The sequence below is a fragment of the Mobula hypostoma genome, chromosome 2 (genome assembly GCF_963921235.1).
Source record: "Mobula hypostoma chromosome 2, sMobHyp1.1, whole genome shotgun sequence".
In the NCBI taxonomy this organism is placed as follows: Eukaryota; Metazoa; Chordata; class Chondrichthyes; order Myliobatiformes; family Myliobatidae; genus Mobula; species Mobula hypostoma.
Window position 1 is genome coordinate 185,980,201 of NC_086098.1, and position 26,031 is coordinate 186,006,231.

Sequence of the window (26,031 nt, forward strand, 5' to 3'; positions counted from 1 at the left end):
TTCATTCCTTAGAGTGTAGGAGAATGATAGGAGATTTGATAGTGGTATACAAAATTATCAAGGACATAGATTGGAAAAAGCCTGCTTACATTTACCCTTCGAGGTTCAGTGAGACCAGAACTAGCTGTTATGTTAACGGTGAAAGGTGAAATATTCAAGGGGAACCTGAGGGTAAACAACTTCTTTCAGAGGGTAGCGTGAGTATGGAATAAGCTGCCAGTGGAAATGCTCGATGCGGTTTTGATTGGAGAGTGAGTCAGTGGACTGGGCAGAATAAGAGTTTAGCATGGACTAGACAGGCTGAAGGGCCTGGCTCGGTGCTGTAGTGCTCTACCACTAAGTAATTTCTTTGCAGGATAGCTGGGCACATACACATTTTTGAACACACAAGAGTTGAAGTAATTATCTGCAAATATAAATGACTGGTTTTGAATAACAGCAATACAAAAGTTTACATACCCCAAGGAGGCATCATCTTTGGAGATGTGAGCTGCAAGGGCTTTGAGAACCTCCTGAGACGCCAGAGGAAGGCCAAGGTTACTCAAAGCTCCCACTGCATGATAAATCTGTGTAATTGAAGAATCATCACTCACGGTTGCTAACAAAAAATCTCTGGTTTCATTGCTGACTGTAATCTGTGAATGAATTTTGAGGAAGAGTTTAGTACGCAGCAGTCCTCCCACTTCAGTCAGATATTCAAGGTATCTACTTCCACATTTCAAGCTAGTTCGGACTATATCTTCTCTAGCTTTCAACAGAATGAAAGAAAACATGGAATGAAGAGATTTTATTCTGAAGTTGACTAGTTATCCTTCAACATAAAATTAATGTTAAATAACAGCCCTGACAAAAATACATCACAAATTCATGGATATGCTTTTTACATCACCAGATGGACAGCGATTTGCTGATGGTAATCCCTGCTTTAATAATTTTTCATGATGAGAAAATCAATAGAGGACTCACAACTTTGGCAGCAGCATATTATTCCTTTCATTTGAAATACTAGCATGACACTCAATTCCATTCCTTTTCTTGATACAACTTTCAAAACCAACTTTAAGGACCCCATCACCCAGTACATGCCTGATCTCTTTGTTACCATCAGTGAGGAGATACTGGAGCCCAAAGGCACACATTCAATGTCTCAGGAACAGCTTCTTCCTCTCTGCCATCAGATTTCTGAATAGACACTGAACCCATGAACACGATCTCACTTCTTTTTTCCTCTCTTTTTGTACTACTTATTTAATTTAACCTATATATCTTTGTGGGGAACTTACTGGGGGAGCAGAGTAATAACCCAAAGACCTTGACGTCCACAAGCCAGCAGTCCTTAGGATTAACTATCTGTCCTTGGGCACTCAAGATATAGGGAGCTAGGGCTTTACTTTTTGGAGAGGAGGAGGATGAGAGGAGACATGATAGAGGTGTACAAGATATTAAGAGGAATAGATAAGAGTGGACAGCCAGCGCCTCTTCCCCAGGGCACCACTGCTCAATACAAGAGGACATGGCTTTAAGGTAAGGGGTGGGAAGTTCAAGGGGGATATTAGAGGAAGGTTTTTTTACTCAGACAGTGGTTGGTGTGTAGAATGCACTGCCTGAGTCAGTGGTGGAGGCAGATACACTAATGAAGTTTAAGAGACTACTAGACAGATATATGGAGGAATTTAAGGTGGGGGGTTATATGGTAGGCAGGGTTTGAGGGTCAAAGGGCCTGTAATGTGCTGTACTATTCCAAGTTCTATCTTACTGTAATTTACAATAATAATAATGCTCTTATTATGTATTGCAATGTAATGTTCGCATGTAACAACAAATTTCATGACATATGCCAGACATATTAAACCTAATTCTGATCACTCTTACTATTTGCTGACAACCCTATTACAAAGGTACAGTGAAATTGTATATATAATTAAAAGACATTAGGTTCCCTGTACTACTACTACTACTACAAACTTCCTTACAATATTAGAATCATCCTTGCTTTGTTACAGGAAAATACATAGTGGTCAAATCTCTCTAGCCTTTTAAGTAAATGTCTAAAGAAGCTTAAAAAAATCTCCTATATGCTTTTTATATAAACGCAGGAGACAAATTACACATTACTTACCTCACAATTGCGTAGAGCTTGACTTGCTTCAGCGGCATAAAAAAGGGAATCAACACTTCCAATGTCCACTTGTGATTTCAAAAAGTTACAGGCTGCCTGAATGAAAAGATTCAGAAAAATAAACTCATTACCAAACATAATATTCCCCTTTCTCACCACATCATGTCCACTAGCAAGCACAAATCCAATTTTTTGTGCTTTTGCAATTCAATTGCTAATTTAAATGTTGTGGGAGTCTCTGCCTCTAACATTCTTTCAGGAGTGGTTGTAGGCAAAAACTCCAATCATTTCTGGCTGAAAAAAATTCTCTCTCAGATCCCCTCTACATCCCTTCCTCCTGACCATATCTAGTTGTACGCACCTATTCTGAGAGTAAAAACACTTCTTATCATCTATACCACCAATACATAGAAACTATAGAAGGTTTTTATACCTTAATCAGGTTCCCCATCCTGGAAAAACCGAGACTGTCCAGTTTTTTTCTTTTTAAATGAAAATGGTTCATCCAAGGCAACAACTGTCCTCTGTCACCTTTCCAGCGTAATCACATCTTTCTATTGTGTGGGACCAGTACTCCAGCTGTGGCCCAACTAACAATTTTTTAAAAACACATTATTATAATGTAACTTCACAATTCTTATATTCTATGTCCATCTAATGGTACTATGTTCAGGGATCTTTAGACTGTTTCTCACTACTGCCTAGGATCTGATCAGTAACTGTAGAGGTCCGAGCCTTATTTGCTGTCCCAAAGTGCATCAATTATCAGGATTAAATTCCACCTGGCATTTCTCGAATCATATTTCCAATTGATTAACATGAACCTACAGCCTGAGACTAGCTCTTCATTATTAATAGTAATAGCTATTGAGCATCAATACAAATACAGAAGTAGTACAAATGCATTATGATAATAAGGGACTTGAAAATATTTGATTAAGTAGGCTGATCCACAGAGTAATTTGCAGTCTGACTATCTGAGATGAGGATTAATTCATATGTATCCTTGGAAACAAAAAAAAAAGTCACCTTTACACTTCTCTTTTAAGAAATAATTGGGGAGGCGTCGTGGATCTTTTTGACCCGGGGAGAAGTATGCTAAATATGAGAACTTGTACGAGATGAAAAACATGATACGTATTCATGAAATTTTATTGCATTGACATAATCTTTGCGCTACAACTTACCTGCTCATCTGCTACCTCTTTTCCTAGCTTTTGCAAGCCTACTACAGTGTAATAGGCATTCTCCAAATTTATAAAAGGCTGTTCTAAAGTTTGTGCTAATCTTTCAATATCAGAATCGGACAAATAATGCTTCAGAGTGACAGCTTGAGTACCAGTCAGCAAAGCCAAGGTGAACAGAATGAACAGAATCCCTGAACCTGAAAGATAAGACAAAAAAATGCAAAGGGATCAACATACAGGCACTAAATTCACAAAATAATTTTTTCTGTAATTTTTTTTGGGAAACACTTAACTCTGCTATGTACAATTATCTGTTTCTTATAGATAAAGCAACAATTTTAATGACATGGCTGGGGATTGCTACACTGCTTTTCCCATAAATGAGTGCAGAAATAGTCAGAGAAGAGTGTAGTGGTGCAGGGGTATCCGTGATCAGTGCTGGGATCTCTCAGTTGTTTGAAAATGTAGTAGGTTTGATCCAAGTTTGCAAATGACACAAAATATGGAATTCTGGAATCACAAAGAAGATTATCAAAGGACACAGCACGACATGGATTAGTGGAAAAGTTGAAATGGCAAATATAGCTTAATTTGCACAAGTGCAAGGTGATATGTTTTGGAAGGTCAAATGTAAGGTGAAGTAAATGGCAGGGCCATTAACAGTATTGATATACAGAGAGAATTTGGGATGAAGGCCCATAGCTACCTGAAAGTGTCAGCACAGCTGGATAGGGTGTTAAAGAAGGCAAACAGCTTACTTGCCTTCATTAACAAGAACAGTGACTGTAAAAGTTGGGAAGTCATGTTGCAGTAGTATACAACTTTGATTACTCCACATTAACTAATTTGTGCAGTTTGGCTGCACATTACATAAAAGGTGTGGAAGATTTGGACAGGGTACAAAAGCAGCTCACCAGGATATTGAAATGTATTAGCTATAAGGCTCATGCATTAGCTATATATCTCAGAGGATCTAACTGATCCCAACATAACGACGCAGCTATAGAGAAGGCAATATAGTGGCTGTATTTCATTAGGAGTTTGAAAAGATTTGGTTTGACAAGTAGAATACTTAAAAAATTCTATAGATGTACCATGGAGAGCATTCTGACAAGCTGCATCACGGGCAGAGGCAGGGTGAGGGTAGTGCTACTGCACAGATCCGAAAGAAGCTACAGAAAGTCATAAAATTAGTCAGTTCCATCTTAGATACCAGTGTCTGTAGTACCCAAGACATCTTCAAGAAGCGGTGCCTCAGAAGGGCGAAGTCCATTACTAAGGACCCTCATCACCCAGGGCATGCCCTCTTCTCATTGTAATCGTCAGGAAGGAGGTACAGAAGCATGAAAGCACACTCAGTGATTCAGGAACAGCCTTCTTCCCCTCTGCCATCCGATTCCTAAATGGACACTGAACCCATGAACACTACCTCACTTTAAAAAAAACATTATTTCTGTTTTTGCACTATGTAGATACACACACTTACTGTAATTTATTTATTCTCTTTCTATATTATCATGTATTGCATTGAACTGCTACTGAGAAGCTAACAAATTTCACAACTCATGCTGGTGATAATAAACCTGATTCTGATACACAAAAGTTGGACAAATTTGGATAGTTTTCTCTGGAGCGTTGGAGGATGAGAGGTGACTTGATAGGAGGTTATAAAATTAGAGTTAGGGGAGATTGCCAGTTATCCCCACCCCCACCAAGGTGGAAGTGTTAAACATAGAGGGCACAAGTTTGTGAGAGAAGAAGAAAGAAGAATAGCTCTTAACTCGGCAGTGGAGTTATCGGGGCACCGTCATGACGGTGTTTCCGTAACAAGCTATTTTTGTTTTTACGAGGCAGAGTTGCTAGCTCAACGCTCAACCCGACTTGGAAACTTTCGTTCCGGAGTCTGGCGCTGATCTTATTGTGCCACCAAGCAGGACTAAAGTTTGTGAGAGGAAGACTTTTAAAGAATATGTTCAAGGCAAGTTCTTTTTGTTATGCAGAAAGTGGTTGGCACCTCCACCAGAGATATGATAGAAATGTTTAAAGAACATTTAGAAAGGCACATAAACAGGCAGGGATTAGAGAGATTTTAAAATATGTACGAGCAGGTGGGATTAGTTAGATTGGGATCATTGCTGGTACATACATGATGAGCTGACCCTATGCTGTTCTATAATTGATGGAAGTACAATAAAGATAAATATATACTTACTACAATATTATTAAAGACTTCATTACCAGTTTACAATAGGCAAAACTGAACAGAACAAATGCTTACTAACATGGCTATCAAATCTGCAATTTTGTTATTAAAAGCCTGATTATATTTTTTGTACTATGAACTACTGGAACATTGCAAACATTTCAAGAAAAAAAAAGTATATGGATCTGACAGCACAGATAATATGGAGATAAAATGGGTGCATTAAGAGATTTTATGCTTTTTCATCCAAGCCTGTGAACGCTGAATGATGGAAATGACGATTATATGAATTGAAAACCATACCAGGGACAGTCAGCATGGCTTTGTGAAGGGCAGATTGTGTCTGGATGTGGGGGTAGAAGGGTGGGTTGGCAAGTCTGCTGACAACACAAAGGTTGGTGGTGTTGTGGATGGTGTAGAGGATTGTTGAAGATTACAGAGAGACATTGATAGGATGCGGAAGTAGGCTGAGAAGTGGCAGATGGAGTTCAACCCGGAGAAGTGTGAGGTGGTACACTTTGGAAGGACAAACTCCAAAGCAGAGTACAAAGTAAATGGCAGGATACTTGGTAGTGTGGAGGAGCAGAGGGATCTGGGGGTACGTGTCCACAGATCCCTGAAAGTTGCCTCACAGGTAGACAGGGTAGTTAAGAAAGCTTATGGGGTGTTAGCTTTCATAAGTCAAAGGATAGAGTTTAAGAGTTGCGAGGTAATGATGCAGCTCTATAAAACTCTGGTTAGGCTGCATTTGGAGTACTGTGTCCAGTTCTGGTCGCCTCACTATAGGAAGGATGTGGAAGCATTGGAAAGGGTACAGAGGAGATTTACTACGATGTTGCCTGGTTTAGAGAGTATGCATTATGATCAAAGGGAGCTAGGGCTTTACTCTTTGGAGAGAAGGAGGATGAGAGGAGACATGTTAGAGGTATACAAGATACTAAGAGGAATAGTGGACAGCCAGCGCCTCTTTCCCAGGGCACCACTGCTCAATACAAGAGGACATGGCTTGAAGGTAAGGGGTGGGAAGTTCAAGGGGGATATTAGAGGAAAGTTTTTTTTAAACTTAGAGGAATGGTTGGTGCGTGGAATGCACTGCCTGAGTCAGTGGTGGAGGCAGATACACTAGTGAAATTTAAGAGACTACTAGACAGGTATATGGAGAAATTTAAGGTGGGGGGGGTATATGGGAGGCAGGGTTTAAGGATCGGCACAACATTGTGGGCCGAAGGGCCTGTACCATGCTGTACTATTCTATGTTCTATATAAAAGCACTGGACTTACACTGAAGTTGTGAAGAATTATTACAACAAATTATTCAAATCATGAATGAATGTATTTATTGTCCACTAATGATGGGACTACACCTACAGCTGTTAATGGAGTATTTAAAATATTCTAGCGATTGACAGGATTGAGAAATGTGAATGTTCAAAGTCATTTAATATTTAATCAGCTTTATGTAATAAAAGAATGTGTCTGATTATCAAGTTTTTATCCTTTAGCAAGGTCATTTTAAACAAGCAGTTATTGTTGAACCCAGTCAATATGCCATAATCGGCAATTGAGCTGATGCTCAAATCAACCGTTTTTGCACAGAGTAAACAGAAAATGCAGCTAAAACCATTTTAATAGCTGATGGAAAGAAAGCTGACTGAAATACTGCATAGATTTTAAAAGATGTCTTGGGAATTTTTAGACCAAGGTAGATAGGGCTTCAGTTACACATTCCGTTCAAGCGAAAATTTCAAAAGATTTTCCAAAATTCCACGGTGCAGCACCGGCAAGTTTGCGGCACTGGAAGCTCATGGCAGGGAGAGTTTTTCTTCCTTCTACCGTCTGCGTGAGATGATGGGGACTTTCGAGAGACTTTGAGACTTCTTTTTTTACCGTGCCCATAGTCTGTTCTTTATCAAATTACAGTATTGCTTTGCCCTGTTGTAACTATATATTATAATTATGTGGTTTTTGTCAGTTTTTCAGTCTTGGTTTGTCTTGTGTTTCTGTGATATCAATCTGGAGGAACATTGTATCACTTCTTAATGCATGCGTTACTAAATGACAATAAAAGAGGACTGTGTGTCCTCATGATCTAATTAATCTAAAGTGCAGCAGTTCCCCAGTTCTTTACTGAGTTAGTCATAAAATACTGCAGGACAGAAGCAGGCCATTCAGCCATCTAATCTAATCTACACTACACTATTAATCTACCTAGTCCCTTCAGCCTGTGCCCGGACCAATGTCCTCCATACCCCTCCCATCCATGTACCTATCCAAATTTCTCTTATGTATTGAAATCAACCCCACATCCTCCACTTGTGCTGGCAACTTGTTCCACACTCTCACCACCCTCTGAGCCAGTACGTCCAAAAGTTTTCTTTCAGAACCGATCTACCTGTGACACCACCTTCAAGGAATTATGGATCAGTATTCCCAGATCCCCATGTTCTGCCGCACTTTTCAGTGCCCTACCACTCACCATGTAAGATGTACCCTGGTTTTTCCTCCCAAAGTGCAATGCCTTACATTTGTCTGTATTAAATTCCATCAGCCATTTTCAGCCCAGCTAGTCCAAATCCTGCTGCAAGCTTCAACAGTCTTCCTCACTATCTACTACATTCCCAATCTTGGTTGCATCTGCAAATTTGCTACATTATCATCCAGCTCGTTGACATAGATGACCAACAACAATAATGGAGCCAGCACTGATACCTGTGGCACTCTACTAATCAGAGGCCACCAGTTAGAGAGGCAACCACCTACAATCACACTCGCAAAGCCAATGACTAATACGATTTACTACCTCATCTTGAATGCCAAGCGATTGAACCTTCTTCAACAACCTCCCATGTCGGACCTTGTCAAAGTCCATGCAGAAAACATCCACTGCCTTGCCTTCATCAACTTTCCTAGTAACTTCCTTGAAAAACTCTCCCAAGATTGGTGAGGCACGACTTACTCCCCCACAAAACCATGTTGACTGTCCCTAATCGGTCCCTGTCTATCCAAATACTTCTATACCAGGTCCCTTAGAATACTTTCCAATAACTTTCCCACTGCTGATGTCAGATTCACCGGCCTATTATTTTCTGGCTTATTCCTAGAGCCTTTCTTAAACAACAGAATAACATTAGCTATCCTCCAATCCTCCAGCACCTCGCCTGTGGCTTTAAATATTTCTGATACTGAATATTTCAAATATCTCTGCTAGGGCCCCTGCAATTTCAACACTAGCCTCTCACAAGGTTCAAGGGAATACAATGTCAGGCCTGGAGATTTATCCACAAACACCTCCTCCTCTGTAAAGGATCCAAGACCATCCCTTTCAGCTCCTCACACAGATTACCACTCTGATCTTCCAGAGGACCAATTTTGTCCCTTGCCATTATTTTGCGCTTAATGTATCTGTAAAAGCGCCTAGGACTCTCCTTCACCTTGTCTGCTAGAGCAAAATGATGCCTTCTTTTAGCCATCTTGATATTTTTCTTAAGTGTTCTCTTGCATTTCTTATACTCAAGTACTCATTTGTTTCTGCCTGCCTATACCTGCTATGCACCTCCTTTTATTTCTTAACCAGGGCCTTAATATCTCTCAAAATCCGAGGTTCCTGTTAACCTGTTATCCTTTCCCTTTATTTTGACAGGTACATAGAAGCTTTGTACCCTCAAAATTTCACTTTGAAGCCCTCCCACTTACCAGGTACAATTTTGTCAGGAAACAGCCTGTCCCAATCCACACTTGCCAGATCTATACCATAAAAATTGGCCTTTCTCCAATTTCATATCTCAATCTGAATACCAGACCTATCCTTTTCCATAATTACCTTGAAATTAACAGCATAATGATCACTTGATGCAAAGTGGTCTCCTACATAACTCTGTCACCTGCCTTGTCGCATTCCCCAATGAGAGATCTAGTATCGTGCTCTCTCTAGTTGAGACTTCTATGTTCTGATTAAGGAAATTTTCCTGAATAAATTTGACGAACGCTTTTCCAACAAGCCCTTTTACAATATACAGAAACAATCTTGTTTCCTGCAATAATCTGCGATCTCTCTACAAATTGGTTCTTCCAAATCCTGCAACCAGTCATGTGGTTTCAGTATGGTCATACCTTTCTCATTCCTCAGTTCTACCAATAAAACATCAGTAGACGAGCTCTCCATGACTGAGCACTGCCATGACATTTTCCCTGACTAGTAATGCCACACCTCCCCCTTAATCCCTTCTGCTCTATCACCTCTAAAACATCGGAATCCTGGAACACTGAGCTGCCAGTGTTGCCCCTCCTGCAACCAAGTTTCACAAATGGATACAACATCCTGTCTTTTAACTTAACACCTAACTCCCTGAACTCACTTTGTAAGACCTCGTCACCCACCCTACCCATGTCATTAGTACTAACTCCTCTGACTGTTCACCCTCCCACTTAAGAATGCTGTGGACTCAATCCGAGATCCCTGACCCTGGCACCAGGAGGCAGCAAACCATCCAGGAATCTCGTTCTCGTCTACAGAATCTTCCTTCTGTTCCCTAACCAACGAATCCCCATCTCTACAGCTCAACTCGCCTCCTCCCTCCCTTCTGAGCCAAAGAGCCAGACTCAGCGCCAGAGACCTAACCACTTTTGCTTTCCTCTGCGAGGCCATGCTCCTCAACAGTATCCATATTAGTATACTTGCTGGTTGATACTTTGTACTGGATGCCTATCCTCTTTTCCCCTCCTGACGGTCACCCAGTTAGCTGTGTACTGCATCTTGAGTGTAACTACCTCCTTGCTTGTCCTGTCTATCAATCCCTCAGCCTCCTGAATGATCCGAAGTTCATCCAGTTCCAGTTCCAACTCCTTAACATGGTCTGTTAGAAGCTACAGGAGGATGCACTTCTTGCAGATGTAATCATTAGGGGCACTGGAGACCTCCCTGCCTTCCCACATACTAAAAAGAGCTGCATTCCAATGTCCCGTCTGGCATGCCCACTGCTCTTAGTGTGCAATGAACTAGAAAGAAAGAAAATTTGACCAAAAAAATCTACCTACAGCCTTCACTTCTCCTTTCCTAAGCCTCGATGAGCCAAACCCCAACTCCCCACTCTTACACTTGCCAGGTGCCTAATCATGTGCAAACCAACATCTCGTCAGGAGCTGTGGCTCACAAAAAGGTACTGACCGCCCCTCTCACTTCTTTTAAATTCTCTTCCCGCTTATCCATTCAGTGTCTCCTTGGGACTGTGGCACGTAAAATGTGCTGACTATCCCTACTCGCTTCTTTTAAACTTTCTCTCCCTCTATGTAATCCGTGTCTCCTCGGGATTGTGGCTCACAATCTCACAATATTTGTTATCAAACTCGACAACATGCTTGGAGATCAAGGTCCTTACAAATCACTAAAGCCAATACTTCTGCAATTCAAACAAAAAGAGGCAAACATTTAGAGTTGGCAAATAATGGCTAGAATTCATGACTGAGATAGCAGCTTCATTGAAAAATAAACAAAAACTGTACATGCTGGAAATACTTAACAGACCAGGACCAATTCTCCACTATTCAAAGTGTCTATCTAGGGATAAAGGTCTAATGAAGGATTCTGAACCCAAAATGTTTACTGTTTCTCTTTTCAGAAATGCCACATGACTTAACTGTATTGAGCTACTTTCATCTGGTCCTCCACTATTTTTTAATCATAGAAGACTATATAAATAGTAGGACATAGAACATGGTTTTACAACCACTGCCTATGTGGTGCATGAATACCATCTTGTTGGCTAGTTTGAATGGTCTATTTTGCATTGTAATTTACGAAGAAACCCTTCATTTATGGAAATTAGAAAACCAACTAATATGGTTGTTAAAAGCTCAAATAGGGCTTTATGTCAATTATCCAAAGATTATCCAAAAATAATCCATTAACATATTTAAAAATGCAACAAGGGGAAATCTACAGATGCTGGAAATTCAAGCAACACACACAAAATGCTGGAGGAACTAAGCAGATCAGGCAGCATCCATGGAGAGAAATAAAGTCAATGTTTTGGGCAGGACAGGTTTATTTCCCTCCATATATGTTGCCTGACCTGCTGAATACTTTGTGTGTTACCCAGTACAAAAGAAACTATTTTACATAAATATACTTGTACGTCCAGCATGGTTTATATTGTAAGCTATCAGCAGTCAAGGGTGTATATAACTGCAATTCAAAGTGTTGAAATGAATTTTTCAATACAACTTTGCATGCAATGGGAGAAAATACCTTTGATATTGAGGTAATGCTTGACTGTCGCATCAAGAAATCTTGACAAAACTGAAATCTACAGGTGAGAAAACTAGGATAATGCCTTGTAACATTGAAAAATAGTTGCCATTGTTAGTGATCAATAATTGCAACCATTGTTCACTGCTACAGGTTCTCTCAGAGCAGTGCCCTAAACCCAACCATTTCTGCTTCTGTCATCTGGGCAAAACTAATGAGATTTCCTCACAATTGCACAATTGTATTCACACCTCCTCAAATGTAGTCCATACCCCCACGCAGAAACATTAAGACTGATAATGGACAAGGCCAACTGTAGCAGGTAATTTTCATGCAAGGGTCTAACCACCTGCCTGATATTTACTGCGATAAGATCCACCAAGTCTCCCACATTAAAGGATAGGCAATAAATGCTGGTCTAACCAATGAATCCAACATTGTTTGAGTTTGAAAACACTGAAGTAGGTTGACACTCCAATACAGGTCATTTTTTAAAAAATTATTTATCCCTGCAGATGGAATTGAAATAATTTCTCCACACTTTTAAGAAAGAGTTCTTGTATTTAAGTGATATTCCTCCATCAAATTAGCACCTCGTTCAAACTAATTTGTCTTTTACCTTATAACAAATTAAAAGGCATTAATAGCATTTTAACAGGCGCAAAATCATTATGCATCATGTACTTGGAAAAGTTTTATCTTCTGTAAGGCATTGATGCAAGATAACCATAACATTTATTTAGTTAGAGGTACAGCACAGAACGGGCACTTTCAGTCCAACTAGCTGCACTGCCAGCACTCCTCCAAACCCTTGACATTTCTCCCTCACCTGACTTCACCTATCACCTTCCATTCCCCTCCCCCACCTTTTTATTCTGGCATCTTCCCCCTTCCTTCTCAGTCTTGAAGAAGGGTCCTGGCCCAAAATCTTGGCTATTTATTTCCACAGATGCTGCTGAGCTCCTCCAGCATTCTGCCCTCGACTTCCAGTATCCGCAGACGTTCTTGTGTTTACGCCCAGCAACCCACCTACTTAACCCTAGCCTATCACTGATCAATTGACCTATAACCCATACATCTTTGGACTGTGGGAGGAAACCCACAGGAAGAAAGGACAAAGTTTCTGAGAGAATGCCGGAATTGAACTCTGACACCCTGAGCTGTAATAGCAGTGCGCTAACCATTGTGCTAGAAAATTCACTGGCAATAATCAAATTTACATCTGCCAAAACAAAATCATTTGCATTGTTGCCGCTACTTTTACATCATTAACAAAACATTGTAACTTCCTACAAAGTGCTAGAAGCTCGCAATCAAAGATCAATAACAAAGGGAGCAATCCTACAACATTCTGAAAGGAACACGCTATGTATCCACTAGTGAAATCATACAGAGTGGGCAGAAATTGCAAAGGATGATCCGCTGAATACAGAGGTTAGTGGGAAGCATGCTAAGCAAAGTCTCTGCTTGCTCTGATAGTGAAAAGTGGGAGGGGGTGGGGGAAGGAGAAAGATTCAATAAGTAAATGAGATGTGGTTAAGCACTAATGCTGCCCAGCATGTCAAATGTTACAAGCATTTTTCGTCCTGGAAGTAAGTTAGGTTTTTTTTGCACTACAACAAATGACAATCAAATTTAGGGAAAATTAGGGCAAATGACAAAACACAACTGAACATGCATGTCATTGAATAAAATTTGAAAGTAATCTGGGGAAGTAGAAGGTCTTAGGGTGGTAGTTCCATAGTACCAGAACAGTTAAAGGTGTCTTAATGACTTTGACGTGTGGAATGGGAGAAACGCACACATTAGATGAGAATTTGAAAAGCAGAAAGTGTGCAAGGTTTAAAAAAAAATTGCAGGAGTCTCAGAAACATAGCCAGTACTTGCATGACTTGGACTTCCATAACAGAAAATTTCAGGGGTGAGACAGGACTGACGTGTAAGTGGATGAATACTTGTGCGAAGAGCAGCTTTACAGGTTGTAAACTTGAGCTTTTATGCTGTATTAGGGAGACTCAGAGGAGTAGCACCTCTGATGAAGGTGCTTGTGTCTAATCTGGGGCAGTTCACTCACCTTTTGTGTCCCACCAGAAACTCAGCTCTCACCTGTGGCTCCAAGTAGCTGTTTGCATGTGACAGCAGTCACACCCCAGTGTGCAGCTTCAACAGGCAGGCCTCATACTGAGACAAGGACATGCCTGTCCTAGCATGCAAAGTCAGCTTTGGCATAACGGGCAGATGAGATCAACAGTGAGATCCCAACAGCTAGGAAGGCAGTTCTGCAAGACTTTGTGGAGAGCCAAGGGAATTGACAAGGTACAGAAGTAGTCACGGTCATCTGCTGCAACCAAGGAAGATCCCAGTTTGTGATGACTATTCATACCACCGGAGCCAGACATCCGAAGCTGAGAGAGTGGAACTGCCCCACTGCCATGTTTTTTCCACCTTATAAATTCTCCTGCACAGATCTCCTGTCGTTGTGGATATGATGAACAAACAACAAGGAGATTACAGACTCAATTCAGAACCCAACTAGAGCCATAAATCACCAGGAAGTAGAAATGCTTACTGAAAACACGACCAAGAAATCATTGGGTGCATCTGAGAGCAAAAGAGCCTTTGCAGATGAGTTGGGACAAACAGAGAGGAAAAAAACAATACTACAGCATGTGACTTTATGCACCTAAATCTCAGATGAATGACTGAAGTATCATCCCTATTAACACACACAAAAATTGCTGGTGAATGCAGCAGGCCAGGCAGCATCTATAGGAAGAGGTACAGACGACGTTTCTGGCCGGGACCCTTCGTCAGGACAAACTGAAAGAAGAGAAAGTAAGCTTTTATACCTCTTCCTATAGATGCTGCCTGGCCTGCTCTGTTCACCAGCATTTTTTGTGTGTGTTGCTTGAATTTCCAGCATCTGCATATTTCCTCGTGTCTGCGTGCCATCCCTATTAGTTGTCTATGCCTTATTTATTAATTGCCTCATTGTGATCTGGAACTGGAGTTGATAGGGTGAAGATTCACTCTCTGACTGCAATTTTTTAAAATCCAACAGATACACAGTCGGAAAGCAAAATACTAGAAATGTGCACTAAGTAATGATGGACCAGATAACATTTAAAATACTAAACTCAAACAGATCAAAGAGCATAGCTGAACACCACCAGCCTGATTCCATGCTTTAACACTCCCCAGATCCAATCCATCCTTCCCCACGGCCCTCATTCCCGACACACCCCTCTCCTTCCCCATGACCCCGGCTCCCCAGATCCACCCCTCGCCTTCCCCACGACATTCACACCTCAGATCCACCCCTCTCCTTCCCCACGGCCCTCACACCCCAGATCCACCCCTCTCCTTCCCCACGACCTTCACACCCCAGACCCACCCCTCTCCTTCCCCACGACCTTCACACCCCAGACCCACCCCTCTCTTTCCCCATGATCCCCATTCCCCAGACCCGTCCTTCTCCACTTTCCCTTCCTACTCCGGACAAATGAAGCAGTAGAAAGCCAATGAATGGAAGGGGCGTGGGACGCCACGTCCGCACAGAATCCCCACGCTTCGGCTCTCTCGGTCGGTCGATGAGGTATAAGGAGCCGCTGGTGTGTCAGGTGGGGACCAGAGACTGGCAAGGTCGGCGTGTCTCCCAAACGCGCTCGACTCCCGCTTCTATTACCTGCAGCTTCTGCCATTGTCACCGCGTCGCCCAGCCAGAGAGAGGGTCAAACCAGAACCGTTTCCCCTTCCGGGTTAGCCGGCTCAGCCTAATTCCGTAATTAGGGAAAATTAAATAAAATATTCGGCAAACCCGCGACACTGTAGCTGTATGACAGCGAATTGCTTATTTTTATTGAACTACATGCTCTTAATTTGTAAAGTTGAGGCGCAGATCACTCTTAATGAAGAGTCGACAATCCCGTGCATCCCGCCCCTTTCGTCCCAAATGGCTGTTTAGTGGCATAACTTCGATTAATATCAGTAAATTTAATAGTTCTAAATATAAATCAAGATTTCAATAATGTGATGAACACGAATGTTAATTTTGAAAATCCCTTGAAGGGAATTGTGATATTGGGCGGGACGTGTAGATGTGTTTTAAGGACATTGGCTGTTTCGACACGTCAATCATAGTCCAAGGCGGTTGCGCTTTTTCTCGTTAGATTACCTGGCCAAGGTGCTTTGTGTGTATTCGGGTCGTTCAGAAGAAAATCTTTGAAAAGTCCTCCCTTTTTACGTTGTCTAAAAGGGGCAGGATTAAACTATTAATGCAAAGCAAAAAAAAAATGCAAGCGTTACATTTCTGAAATAGAGCTGGAAATGCTCATCAGGTCAGGCAATGCCAGTGAATGATACCCAGGCTTAAAGTTAATGTCGAACACCACACTGTATATTCTTGTGGCTAGTGTTCCTGCCGACCTTAATTGTTCAGCAAATTGTATTCCTATGTTTAAAACAATATTGTTACAAGTTTATAAACTTTTTAAAAACTGCTTGCTTTCCGCTAGATGGTATGTTTGTGTCGTTGTACAACTTACTCATGGACTTCAGATGCAAGCACCATTAACTCTTCAACCCATCTGAAAAAAATTCCAGCATAAAGACAAGGACCCTTATGATAGGCTAGTCCAGAAGATTAAGATGCACAAGATCCACAGTGATTTGACCTTCATGGAGTTCTATGTGCATCATTTCTGGGATGTTTGTTGTTTGTGATGGCATGGATGAAAATAGTAGTCATAGTTATACTTTATGGATCCCAGGGGAAATTGGTTTTCGTTACAGTTGCACCATAAATAATAAATAGTAATAGAACCATAAATAGTTAAATAGTAATATGTAAATTATGCCAGTAAATTTTGAAATAAGTCCAGGACCAGCCTATTGGCTCAGGGTGTCTGACCCTCCAAGGGAGGAGTTGTAAAGTTTGATGGCCACAGGCAGGAATGACTTCCTATGACGCTCTGTGCTGCATCTTGGTGGAATGAGTCTCTGGCTGAATGTACTCCTGTGCCCACTGAGTACATTATGTAGTGGATGGGAGACATTGACCAAGATGGCGTGCAACTTAGACAGCATCGTCTTTTCAGACACCACCGTCAGAGAGTCCAGTTCCATCCCCACAACATCACTGGCCTTACGAATGAGTTTGTTGATTCTGTTGGTGTCTGCTACCCTCAGCCTGCTGCCCCAGCACACAACAGCAAACATGATAGCACTGGCCCCCACAGACTCGTAGAACATCCTCAGCATCGTCCGGCAGATGTTAAAGGACCTTAGTCTCCTCAGGAAATAGAGACAGCTCTGACCCTTCTTGTAGACAGCCTCAGTGTTCTTTGACCAGTCCAGTTTATTGTCAATTCGTATCCCCAGGTATTTGTAATCCTCCACCATGTCCACACTGACCCCCTGGATGGAAACAGGGGTCACCGGTACCTTAGCTCTCCTCAGGTCTACCTCCAGCTCCTTAGTCTTTTTCACATTAAGCTGCAGATAAGTACTCAGCCTCATCTCCCTTGCTGATGCATCCAACTATGGCAGAGTCATCCGAAAAATGTATATAAGCTGATTAGTAAATATGCAGATAACAAATATTGGTGGAGTTTAGTGAAGCAAGTTATCAAAGGATACAGAAGGATATAGATCAGTTGGAAAGCGATGCAGAAAAATGGTAAATGCAGTTTAATCTGGACAAGAGTGAGGTGATGCACTTTGGGAGATCTAATGCAAAAGGAGAGTACAGTATATCGTAAGTTTCGGGCCCAGACCCTTCGTCAGGACCCGGACTCCAGCACCATCAATGCGGGCTCCAACGACCATGGACACCTTCAAAGCGATTGCGCAGCCACCAATTGTGACTCCAGCCTTGAACTGCAGGCCAGGTCTTTACATGTTGCTATTGTGACTCCCGTCTCCCCTTCCCCCACCACCACTCTGCAACCCCGTCTCCCTCAGATCCTACTGTCAGATCCTGGGCCCTCAGAGGCTCCATCTTCCTCTCACCCCAACCCTCCCCTCTCCACTGACACCACCAGCCTCCCTCTCCGCTGACACCACCAGCCTCCCTCCCCCTCCCCCTTCTGATCCCACTTCTCATCCGTGCCAGGTCTTTACCATCCCCTCCGACCTTCAATTCTCTGAAGCAGAATGCTCTGTCCTCAGTAAGGCCCTCACCTTTGTCCCCCTTCGCCCACACCTCTGAGTTCCGCGTTTACCATGATGCGAACTCTTCTTCCGCCGGCTCCGTCTTCGAGCCTACTTCTTCGGCAAGGACTCTCCCAACCCCACCAATGACCCCTTCTCCCGTCTTCAACCCTCCTCCTCTTCATGGACACCTCGCTCTGGTCATCTGCCTGCTCTGGATCTCTTTATCGCTAATTGCCGACGGGACATCAACCGTCTTGACTTCACCGCACCTTGTTCCAATTCCAACCTCACTCCTTCCGAACGCTCTGCTCTGCACTCCCTCGGTACTAATCCTGACCTTACTATAAAACCTGCCGATAAGAGGGGTGCTGTTGTAGTCTGGTGTACTGACCTCCACCTTGCCGAGGCACAGCGACAACTCACGGATACCTCCTCTTATTTACCCCTCGATCATGACCCCACTAAGGAGCACCAGGCCATTGTCTCCTACACCATCACCAACTTTAACAGCTCAGGGAATCTCCCATTGACTGCTACTAACCTCATAGTTCCCACACCCCTCACTTCCCGTTTTTACCTCCTACCCAAGATCCACAAACCTGCCTGTCCAGGTAGACCCATTGTCTCAGCTCGCTCCTGCCCCACTGAACTCATTTCTGCATACCTTGACACTGTTTTATCCCCCTTGCTCAATCCCTTCCCACCTATGTTCGTGACACTTCTCACGCTTTGAATTTTTTCAATGATTTTAAGTTCCCTGGCCCCCACCGCTTTATTTTCACCATGGATGTCCAGTCCCTATATACCTCCATCCCCCACCAGGAAGGTCTCGAAGCTCTCTGCTTCTTTTTGGATTCCAGACCTAACCAGTTCCTCTCTAACACCACTCTCCTCCATCTAGCAGAATTAGTCCTTACTCTTAATAATTTCTCCTTTGGCTCCTCCCACTTCCTCCAAACTAAAGGTGTATCCGTGGGCACCTGTATGGGTCCCAGCTATGCCTGCCTTATCGTTGGCTTTGTGGAACAATCCATGTTCCAAGCCTATACTGGTATCTGTACCCCACTTTTCCTTTGCTACATCGACGACTGCACTGACGCTGCTTCCTGCATGCATGCTGAGCTTGTTGACTTCATTAACTTTGCCTCCAACTTTCACCCTGCTCTCAAGTTTACCTGGTCCATTTCCGACATCTCCCTCCCCTTTCTTGATCTTTCTGTCTCTATCTCTGGAGACAGCTTGTCTACTATAAGCCTACGGACTCTCACAGCTACCTGAACTATTCCTCTTCCCACTCTGTCTCTTGCAAAAACGCCATCCCCTTCTCGCAATTTCTCCATTGCTGTCGCATCTGCTCTCAGGATGAAGCTTTTTATTCCAGGGCGAAAGAGGTGTCCTCCTTTTTTAAAGAAAGGGGCTTCCCTTCCTCCACCATCAACTCTGCTCTCAAACACATCTCTCCCATTTCACGCACATCTGCTCTCACCCCATCCTCCTGCCACCCCACGAGGAATAGGATTCCCCTTGTCCTCACCTACCATCCCACCAGCCTCCGGGTCCAACATATAATGCTCCGTAACTTCTGCCACCTCCAACGGGATCCCACCACTAAACACATCTTTCCCTCCCCCACCTTCTGCTTTCCGCAGGAACTGCTCCCTATGCGACTCCCTTGTCCATTCATCTCCCCCCCCAATACCTTCCCACCGATCTCCCTCCCGGCACTTATCCTTGTAAGCAGAACAAGTGCTATACGTGCCCTTACACTTCCTCCCTCACCACCATTCAGGGCCCCAGACAGTCCTTCCAGGTGAGACGACACTTCAACTGTGAGTCGGCTGGGGTGATGTACTTAGTCCAATGCTCTCAATATGGCCTTCTATATATTGGTGAGACTCGACCTAGGCTAGGAGACTGTTTCGCTGAACACCTATGCTCTGTCCGCCAGAGAAAGCAAGATCTCCCAGTAGCCACACATTTTAATTCCACGTCCCATTCCCATTCTTATATGTCTATCACGGCCTCCTCTACTGTCAAGACGAAGCCACACTCAGGTTGGAGGAACAACATTTTATATTCCGTCTGGGTAGCCTCCAACCTGATGGCATGAACATCGACTTCTCTAACTTCCGTTAATGCCCCACCTCCCTTTCGTACCCCATCCGTTATTTATTTATTTTTCTTTTCCCCCTTTTTTTCCCTCTTTTTTTCTCCCTCTGTCCCTCTCACTATAGCTCCTTGCCCATCCTCTGGGTTCCCCCTCCCCTTTCTTTCTCCCTAGGCCTCCTGTCCCATGATCCTCTCCTTCTCCAGCCTCGTATCCCTTTTGCCAATCAACTTTCCAGCTCTTGGCTCCATCCCCCCTCCCCCACCGTCTTCTCCTATCATTTCGGATCTCCCCCTCCCCCTCCCACTTTCAAATCTCTTACTATCTCTTCTTTCAGTTAGTCCAGACGAAGGGTCTTGGCCCGAAACGTCGACTGTACCTTTTCCTATAGATTCTGCCTGGCCTGCTGCGTTCACCAGCATTTTTTGTGTGTATTGTTTGAATTTCCAGCACCTGCAGATTTCCTCGTGTTTGCGTATATTGTAAGTGGCAGGATCCTCAGGAATGTTCAAGTACAGAGGGATCTTGGGGGTTCAAGTTCATAGGTCTCTGAAAGTGGCAATGCATGTAGATCGGTTGGGAAAGAACACATTTGGCATACTTGCCTGCATTAATCAGGGCCTTGAGCATATGTGTCAGAAAGTCACATGGCAGCCATATGAAACTTTAGTTAAACTGTAATTGGAATATCGTATGCAGTTCTGGTCCCCCCTCCTCCACCACCCCCCCCCCCATTACAGGACGGATGTGGAGGACTTGGAAAGGGTACAGAGGAAGGAGGATCATCAGAATGTTGCCTGGGTTAGAGAGTATTAACTAAAAGCAGAGTTTGGATGAACTTGGATTGTTTTCTCTGGAGCACTTGATGGGAGTGGGGGGGGCGGTCATTGATAGAAGTTTTTAAAAGTGGATAGGATAGATAATCAAAACCTATTTTCCCAGACTGGTATTTGGCACGTACTGGAGGGCATACATTTAAGCTGAGAAGGGAAACGTTTAAGGCAGATGTCTGGGGGAATTTTTTTTACATGATGAGTGACGTGGGTCTGCAGTGCACTTTCAGGGGTGGTGATGCAATCAGACATGGTAGTGTTGTTTAGCAGGCATTTACACAAGCATACAAACATGTCAGGAATAGAGACGGATCACACATGGATGGGTTTAGTTTAATTTGCATCATGGTCAGTGTGAGTAGAAGCGCTTGTTCTATATACTACATTCTATACAAAGACTGAGATAAAGTAAGCAACAAGGTATTAAAACCCACAAAGGGAAACATATGTTCTTCATCACTTCATCAAGATTAATTTTGAAGTTAAATGTTTCAGTCTCCTCCCATCACCTAACTCCAGGTTAATCCAACGTAACCCATTCAACTTTCCATCATAAGACAATATGCCCATTCAAGGTATTAGTCTAATAAATTGACTTCTTCATCATTTCCCATTCCCATTTTCCTCTCACCTTATCTCCTTACCTGCCCATCACCTCCCCCTAGTGCTCCTCCCCCTTTTCTTTCTTCCGTGGCCTTCTGTCCTCTCCTACCAGATTCCCTCTTCTCCAGCCCTGTGTCTCTTTCTCCAATCAACTTCCCCGCTCTTTACTTCACCTCTCCCTTCCCAGTTTCACCTATCACCTTGTGTTTCTTCCTGGTCTGACTCCTCGTCTTTTTTCTCCAGTCTTGATGAAGGGTCTCGCTCAAAATGTCAACTGTACTCTTTTCTGTAGATGCTGCCTGGTTTGCTAAGTTCCTCCAGCATTTTTTTGTGTGTTGCCTGAAATGTTTCCAATCCTTTATCATCCATGGTAAGGAGTTCACTGTACTCCAGATGTGCCCTCACCACTGTCCTATCTCACTGAAGTTTAACTTCTTTACTTGTGTATTCTATTCCCTGTTAGCTTAGCTAATTCCTCGCTATATCTGCATGCCCATTTTTGTGAGTTATATTTTGCCCTCTCACTTAAACTATCTGAATCCTTTTGTAGCCTTCTGATGTGCTATTCATTTAGAAAAATTGTGAAATATTTATGCCCCAACTCTGATCCAATGGCACATACTCATTATAACTTACCAACAAGTGGAAGATCTATTTATGCTTACTCTCTGTTTTCTGTTATTTCCTACATCAAAAGTGATGATCTTCCACCATATCCTTTGATGTAGCACTTATCAAATGAAAACAAAATACCTGAAGAGGCTGGAAATCTGAAATAAAATGCCTTCTGAAAATCTAAACACAGGATATCTAGCAATCATACTTTACCCACATCACTTAATTTCTTCAGAGAATTCCAAAAAAATTGGTCAAGCATGATTTCCCATTTGCAAAACCATGTTGAATTTGGCTGATCACCATGAATTTGTGTCAGTGTCCTGCTATGAAGACTTTCTAATTAGCTTGGTTTTTTCACTATCAGCTGTAAAACTAACTGACCCTTTGTTTCTTGCTTTCTTGTTCTCAACCTATGCAGCATCAGTTGCGCACACTGAAGGCAGGTGATGTGCAAACCACATGGCAGATGTATACAGGAATAGAAAGACATGGGTTTGGACAGATAGGCTGACTTAAGAGCCAAGACAGATAAAAGTGTCTCAGAATCACGAGGAGAAAGAAATGGGATGATGGAAACATAATTCAATAAAAATGTGAGGAATTTAGAGCAAATAATTAAACAGTGAAAGTAAACAGATTTGTGTTACATTTTTTGCCATCTAAATCTGATGATAGTTGATGCAATATTGCAAGCTACTTTCAACCAATAGCAAAATCCAAATCAGTTTATTTGGCTGTCACTGTAATTTTGCCAGTCACCCCATTCATCAGATTGCCATTGCACTCCTGGTACAGATGATGCTACAGAGCATATGAAATCAGGAAATTCCTGACTTATTCCTGCTGATGACTAGAAAGTGCAATGATGCACTAATTAAATTTGTCGATGGCTACAAAGTTCTTTCAATAAGATTTATGGAATCAAACTTGATGGGGGAAATCTGAGCTGGGCAATTATAAATGACAAACAAGAGTTTGGGGATTCAATCTGAAAAACAAGAGTATGTATAACTCTTTTGGATGAAATGCTAAAAATAAAACCAAATATTTTTGACTCCATCCTACTGTTATTGTCTTTATTTCTGTAGTCTTGGTTAATTAAGTAATATTTTACTTAGAACTAATTTAGACAGTGCAGACAACTCATAGAAAGCATCTAAAAAGGATTTAAAATAAAATGGAATGTGAAATAAGTTAAGCAAAATTGTTTAAGATAATGCTGCTAAAGTCCAGTGACTACCTACTGGTGGTTAACAAAGCAAGGAATATAACTAAACACTTTATTAATAACATTTTTTCTGTAAAAAATTATAGTGAACTATCATCACAAACAAAGAAGAGACTGGCGAAGGTAAGGCTGAGTTGAATGTTGAAGTGTGTGGATGTGAGGCAAGTTGGGCCGAGGTTGAGGCATATTTGAGGTGAAGTTGAGGTGAGCAGAGCAGAGCAAAGTCAGAGAAGAGGAGAGGCAGATTCGACGGCCATCTGCCTAAACTTAGAGTGAGCTTTGATTGATCTAATTGCCAGGCAAATTTGGAAAGGTTTGGTGCCTTTCCAAATCATGCCCCCGGGTTCCAGGCCCAGAGTCTATTGAAGCAACAGGGGCTGGGTCTTAGAGCGAGCAACACCCCAGTGTTTGGACAATTTAAACACCAGGCCAGATGGAGTGAAAAGGCAAGGTGCTGGGACAAGAGGCAAGGGTTGGGCCAGTTCCGCTCATTGCTCCATGATGTTTACTCTGCTCTGCACTGAACTAAGGCTTAGAGTGTGGCCTGCGCCGGTTGCTCCAGGCTGCGTGTCTGTGGACTCACTTTAGTTCAAAATGCTATTTGATTATTTTTATTGTTTGCATGAATTGATTTTTCTTTCTCTCTGTACATTGGGTGTTTGATTCTGCACAAAAGAATGATAATATTAATGTGAATGTACTCAATAATTGAGCATTCAGTGGCCTAGTTGGAAAATAATTTGAAAGATCTTTATTCTTTAATTCCTTCCTAAATCTCTGACTCCTTATCCTTATGCTATGTCTGTATATTCTATATTCTGTAGCCTATGAAGCCAACCTTTCACATTTTAGAGGAAGGCTTTCTGAATCCTGAATGCCTTAATGAGATGAGCACCCTTTCTCTTAAACTCCAGTGAATATAGATCGGTCTTATTCACCCTCCCCTCATGAGACTCCTCCATATCCATCAGAGATAGGAAGCATAGATAACTGACCATGGAAGAAATGTACAATGGAGAGCTGGTACCATCATGTCCTTATGATGATCTAACAGGAAATACTAAGGAAAAATCAGCTGTTTGAAAACTGACTAATTTACGACCATCCCACCCAGATATACTGAGGCAATTGTAACACTCATAGGCTTGTCCCAGTTGAAATGAGGAACTTTGGCCAGAATAGAGATTTAACCGAGAGTATTCCTGGGAAACTAATAAGCGAATAACCTGTTTAGGTTTTCATGTCAACAATCACTTTCTTTCAAGTTTGTTTAAACTTTTTAAGGAATTCTGCCACTTGGACTGACTGTTTTTATTTAAAAAAAAACTATTATATTGATTTCCATGTTTCTCAAAGCACATACATGAGGCTGAAAACGTAAGTATATTTTGTTCAATCTAGATTACTTTTGTTCAATATTATTAGTGTAACCTCCAGGCTCGGCCAACACGTGCTTGTCTAGGGGAAGACAACTTCTGGCCCCGCCAAACTGAGAAATCCCATTTGTGCGGATGCTGCGTGATGTGTTGCCTGGTTACAAATCTGCACCCCAAAATATCAAACAGTACACAATATGCGATTAAACGATTGATCTTTATAATCTTTAATTTGACTATATGGTTAGTAAAGAAACAAAAAAAAAGAAAAGGGCCCATTCTCATGAAACAGTCTTTACGCATCGTTGGAGCTCACTGTTCATTCATTTGTTCCCGTCGACCTCCAAGCGTAGCTGGCCCTCGGAACCTTGCTCCTCAGTCCACTCCATCTGATGATCTTCTGACTCTCTTCCTTCGCGTTCTTTCTCTCCATTGCTCCCCAATGAAAGACCATGAAAAACCTGGCTCCCAGACACACAAGAAAGAACAATATTTCTCCCATTGGATAGCCTCTGCTTTCTAAAGCCCCGTTATCTCTAGTCATAACCCAAACATTGCTGCTTCAGAGAAACCACTACCTTAGCAGTGGAACATTACGTAGAAGTCATTACATTAGCCTTAGCAGTGAAATCTTACAGCGTGGTACATTAGTAAGTCAGCTATGTGGAAAGTATTACTGAAATATAAATTGCTACTGATATTTTTTTTCAAAATACTTCTTTTCATAAGAGGAAACTCCCGTCAATCGTTTGTCAAAGGATCCACAATCACCTCTTGCTCAGATCATTATTTCACTGTTGCTGTCTGTAGGAGCCACATATCTATTTTATGTCAGTTTGTGCTGTATATTGTGTTGCACGTTTATTATGGGTAATTTGGCACATGGGCTGGGGCATGGTAGAAGTGAAGAGTATAGTTACGTATTTGTGCTTTGTCTTTATTTCAGTTTTAGTCTGGTTAGAGCAGAGAGCAGGTCGGATAAATGATTTTCTTTTGTTGATCGCTAACGTTTAAAGACATTTAACACTGACGCTTAAGTAAGTTTGAATACGCTTAGGCTGCTTATTTTGTTATATCGTTAGTTTTAGTTTCATTAGTTTTTTTAACATTACAAGATTGTTCATCTTTGCTCGTTTTGATTGAATGTTCTTTCTTCAACTTAGAATTTCATTTTGTGGAGTGTGTCATACAGTGTTAACCCCCCTCTCCGTCCTTAGTCGCTGAGTGGTTGTGGTTTGTTTTAAAGTAACTGCTACCCTGTCATGTGTTGGTATTTGGAAGTTACAGCATAAGCTTGAATTATTGTGTCATCAAAATCTTAAACAAAAAAATATTTTGAGGTGAACTAAAGCTTTATCCC

General features: G+C 42.1%; 1 protein-coding gene across 2 annotated transcripts in view; it reads right to left on the reverse strand.

Moving 5' to 3' along the window:
- rpn2 (ribophorin II) overlaps positions 1-15,593 on the reverse strand; it is a 74,067-nt gene extending 58,474 nt beyond the window's left edge. For both annotated transcript variants that reach the window (XM_063041253.1, XM_063041254.1), the window contains exons 1-4: positions 15,439-15,593; positions 3,307-3,503; positions 2,120-2,215; positions 460-635 (exon numbers count right to left, since the gene is read on the reverse strand). In XM_063041253.1, the coding sequence (XP_062897323.1) occupies positions 460-635; positions 2,120-2,215; positions 3,307-3,503; positions 15,439-15,454 (485 nt within the window). In that variant the 5' untranslated portion in view covers positions 15,455-15,593. The remainder of the gene's footprint in view (positions 1-459; positions 636-2,119; positions 2,216-3,306; positions 3,504-15,438) is intronic.
- Positions 15,594-26,031: the final 10,438 nt, after the last annotated feature.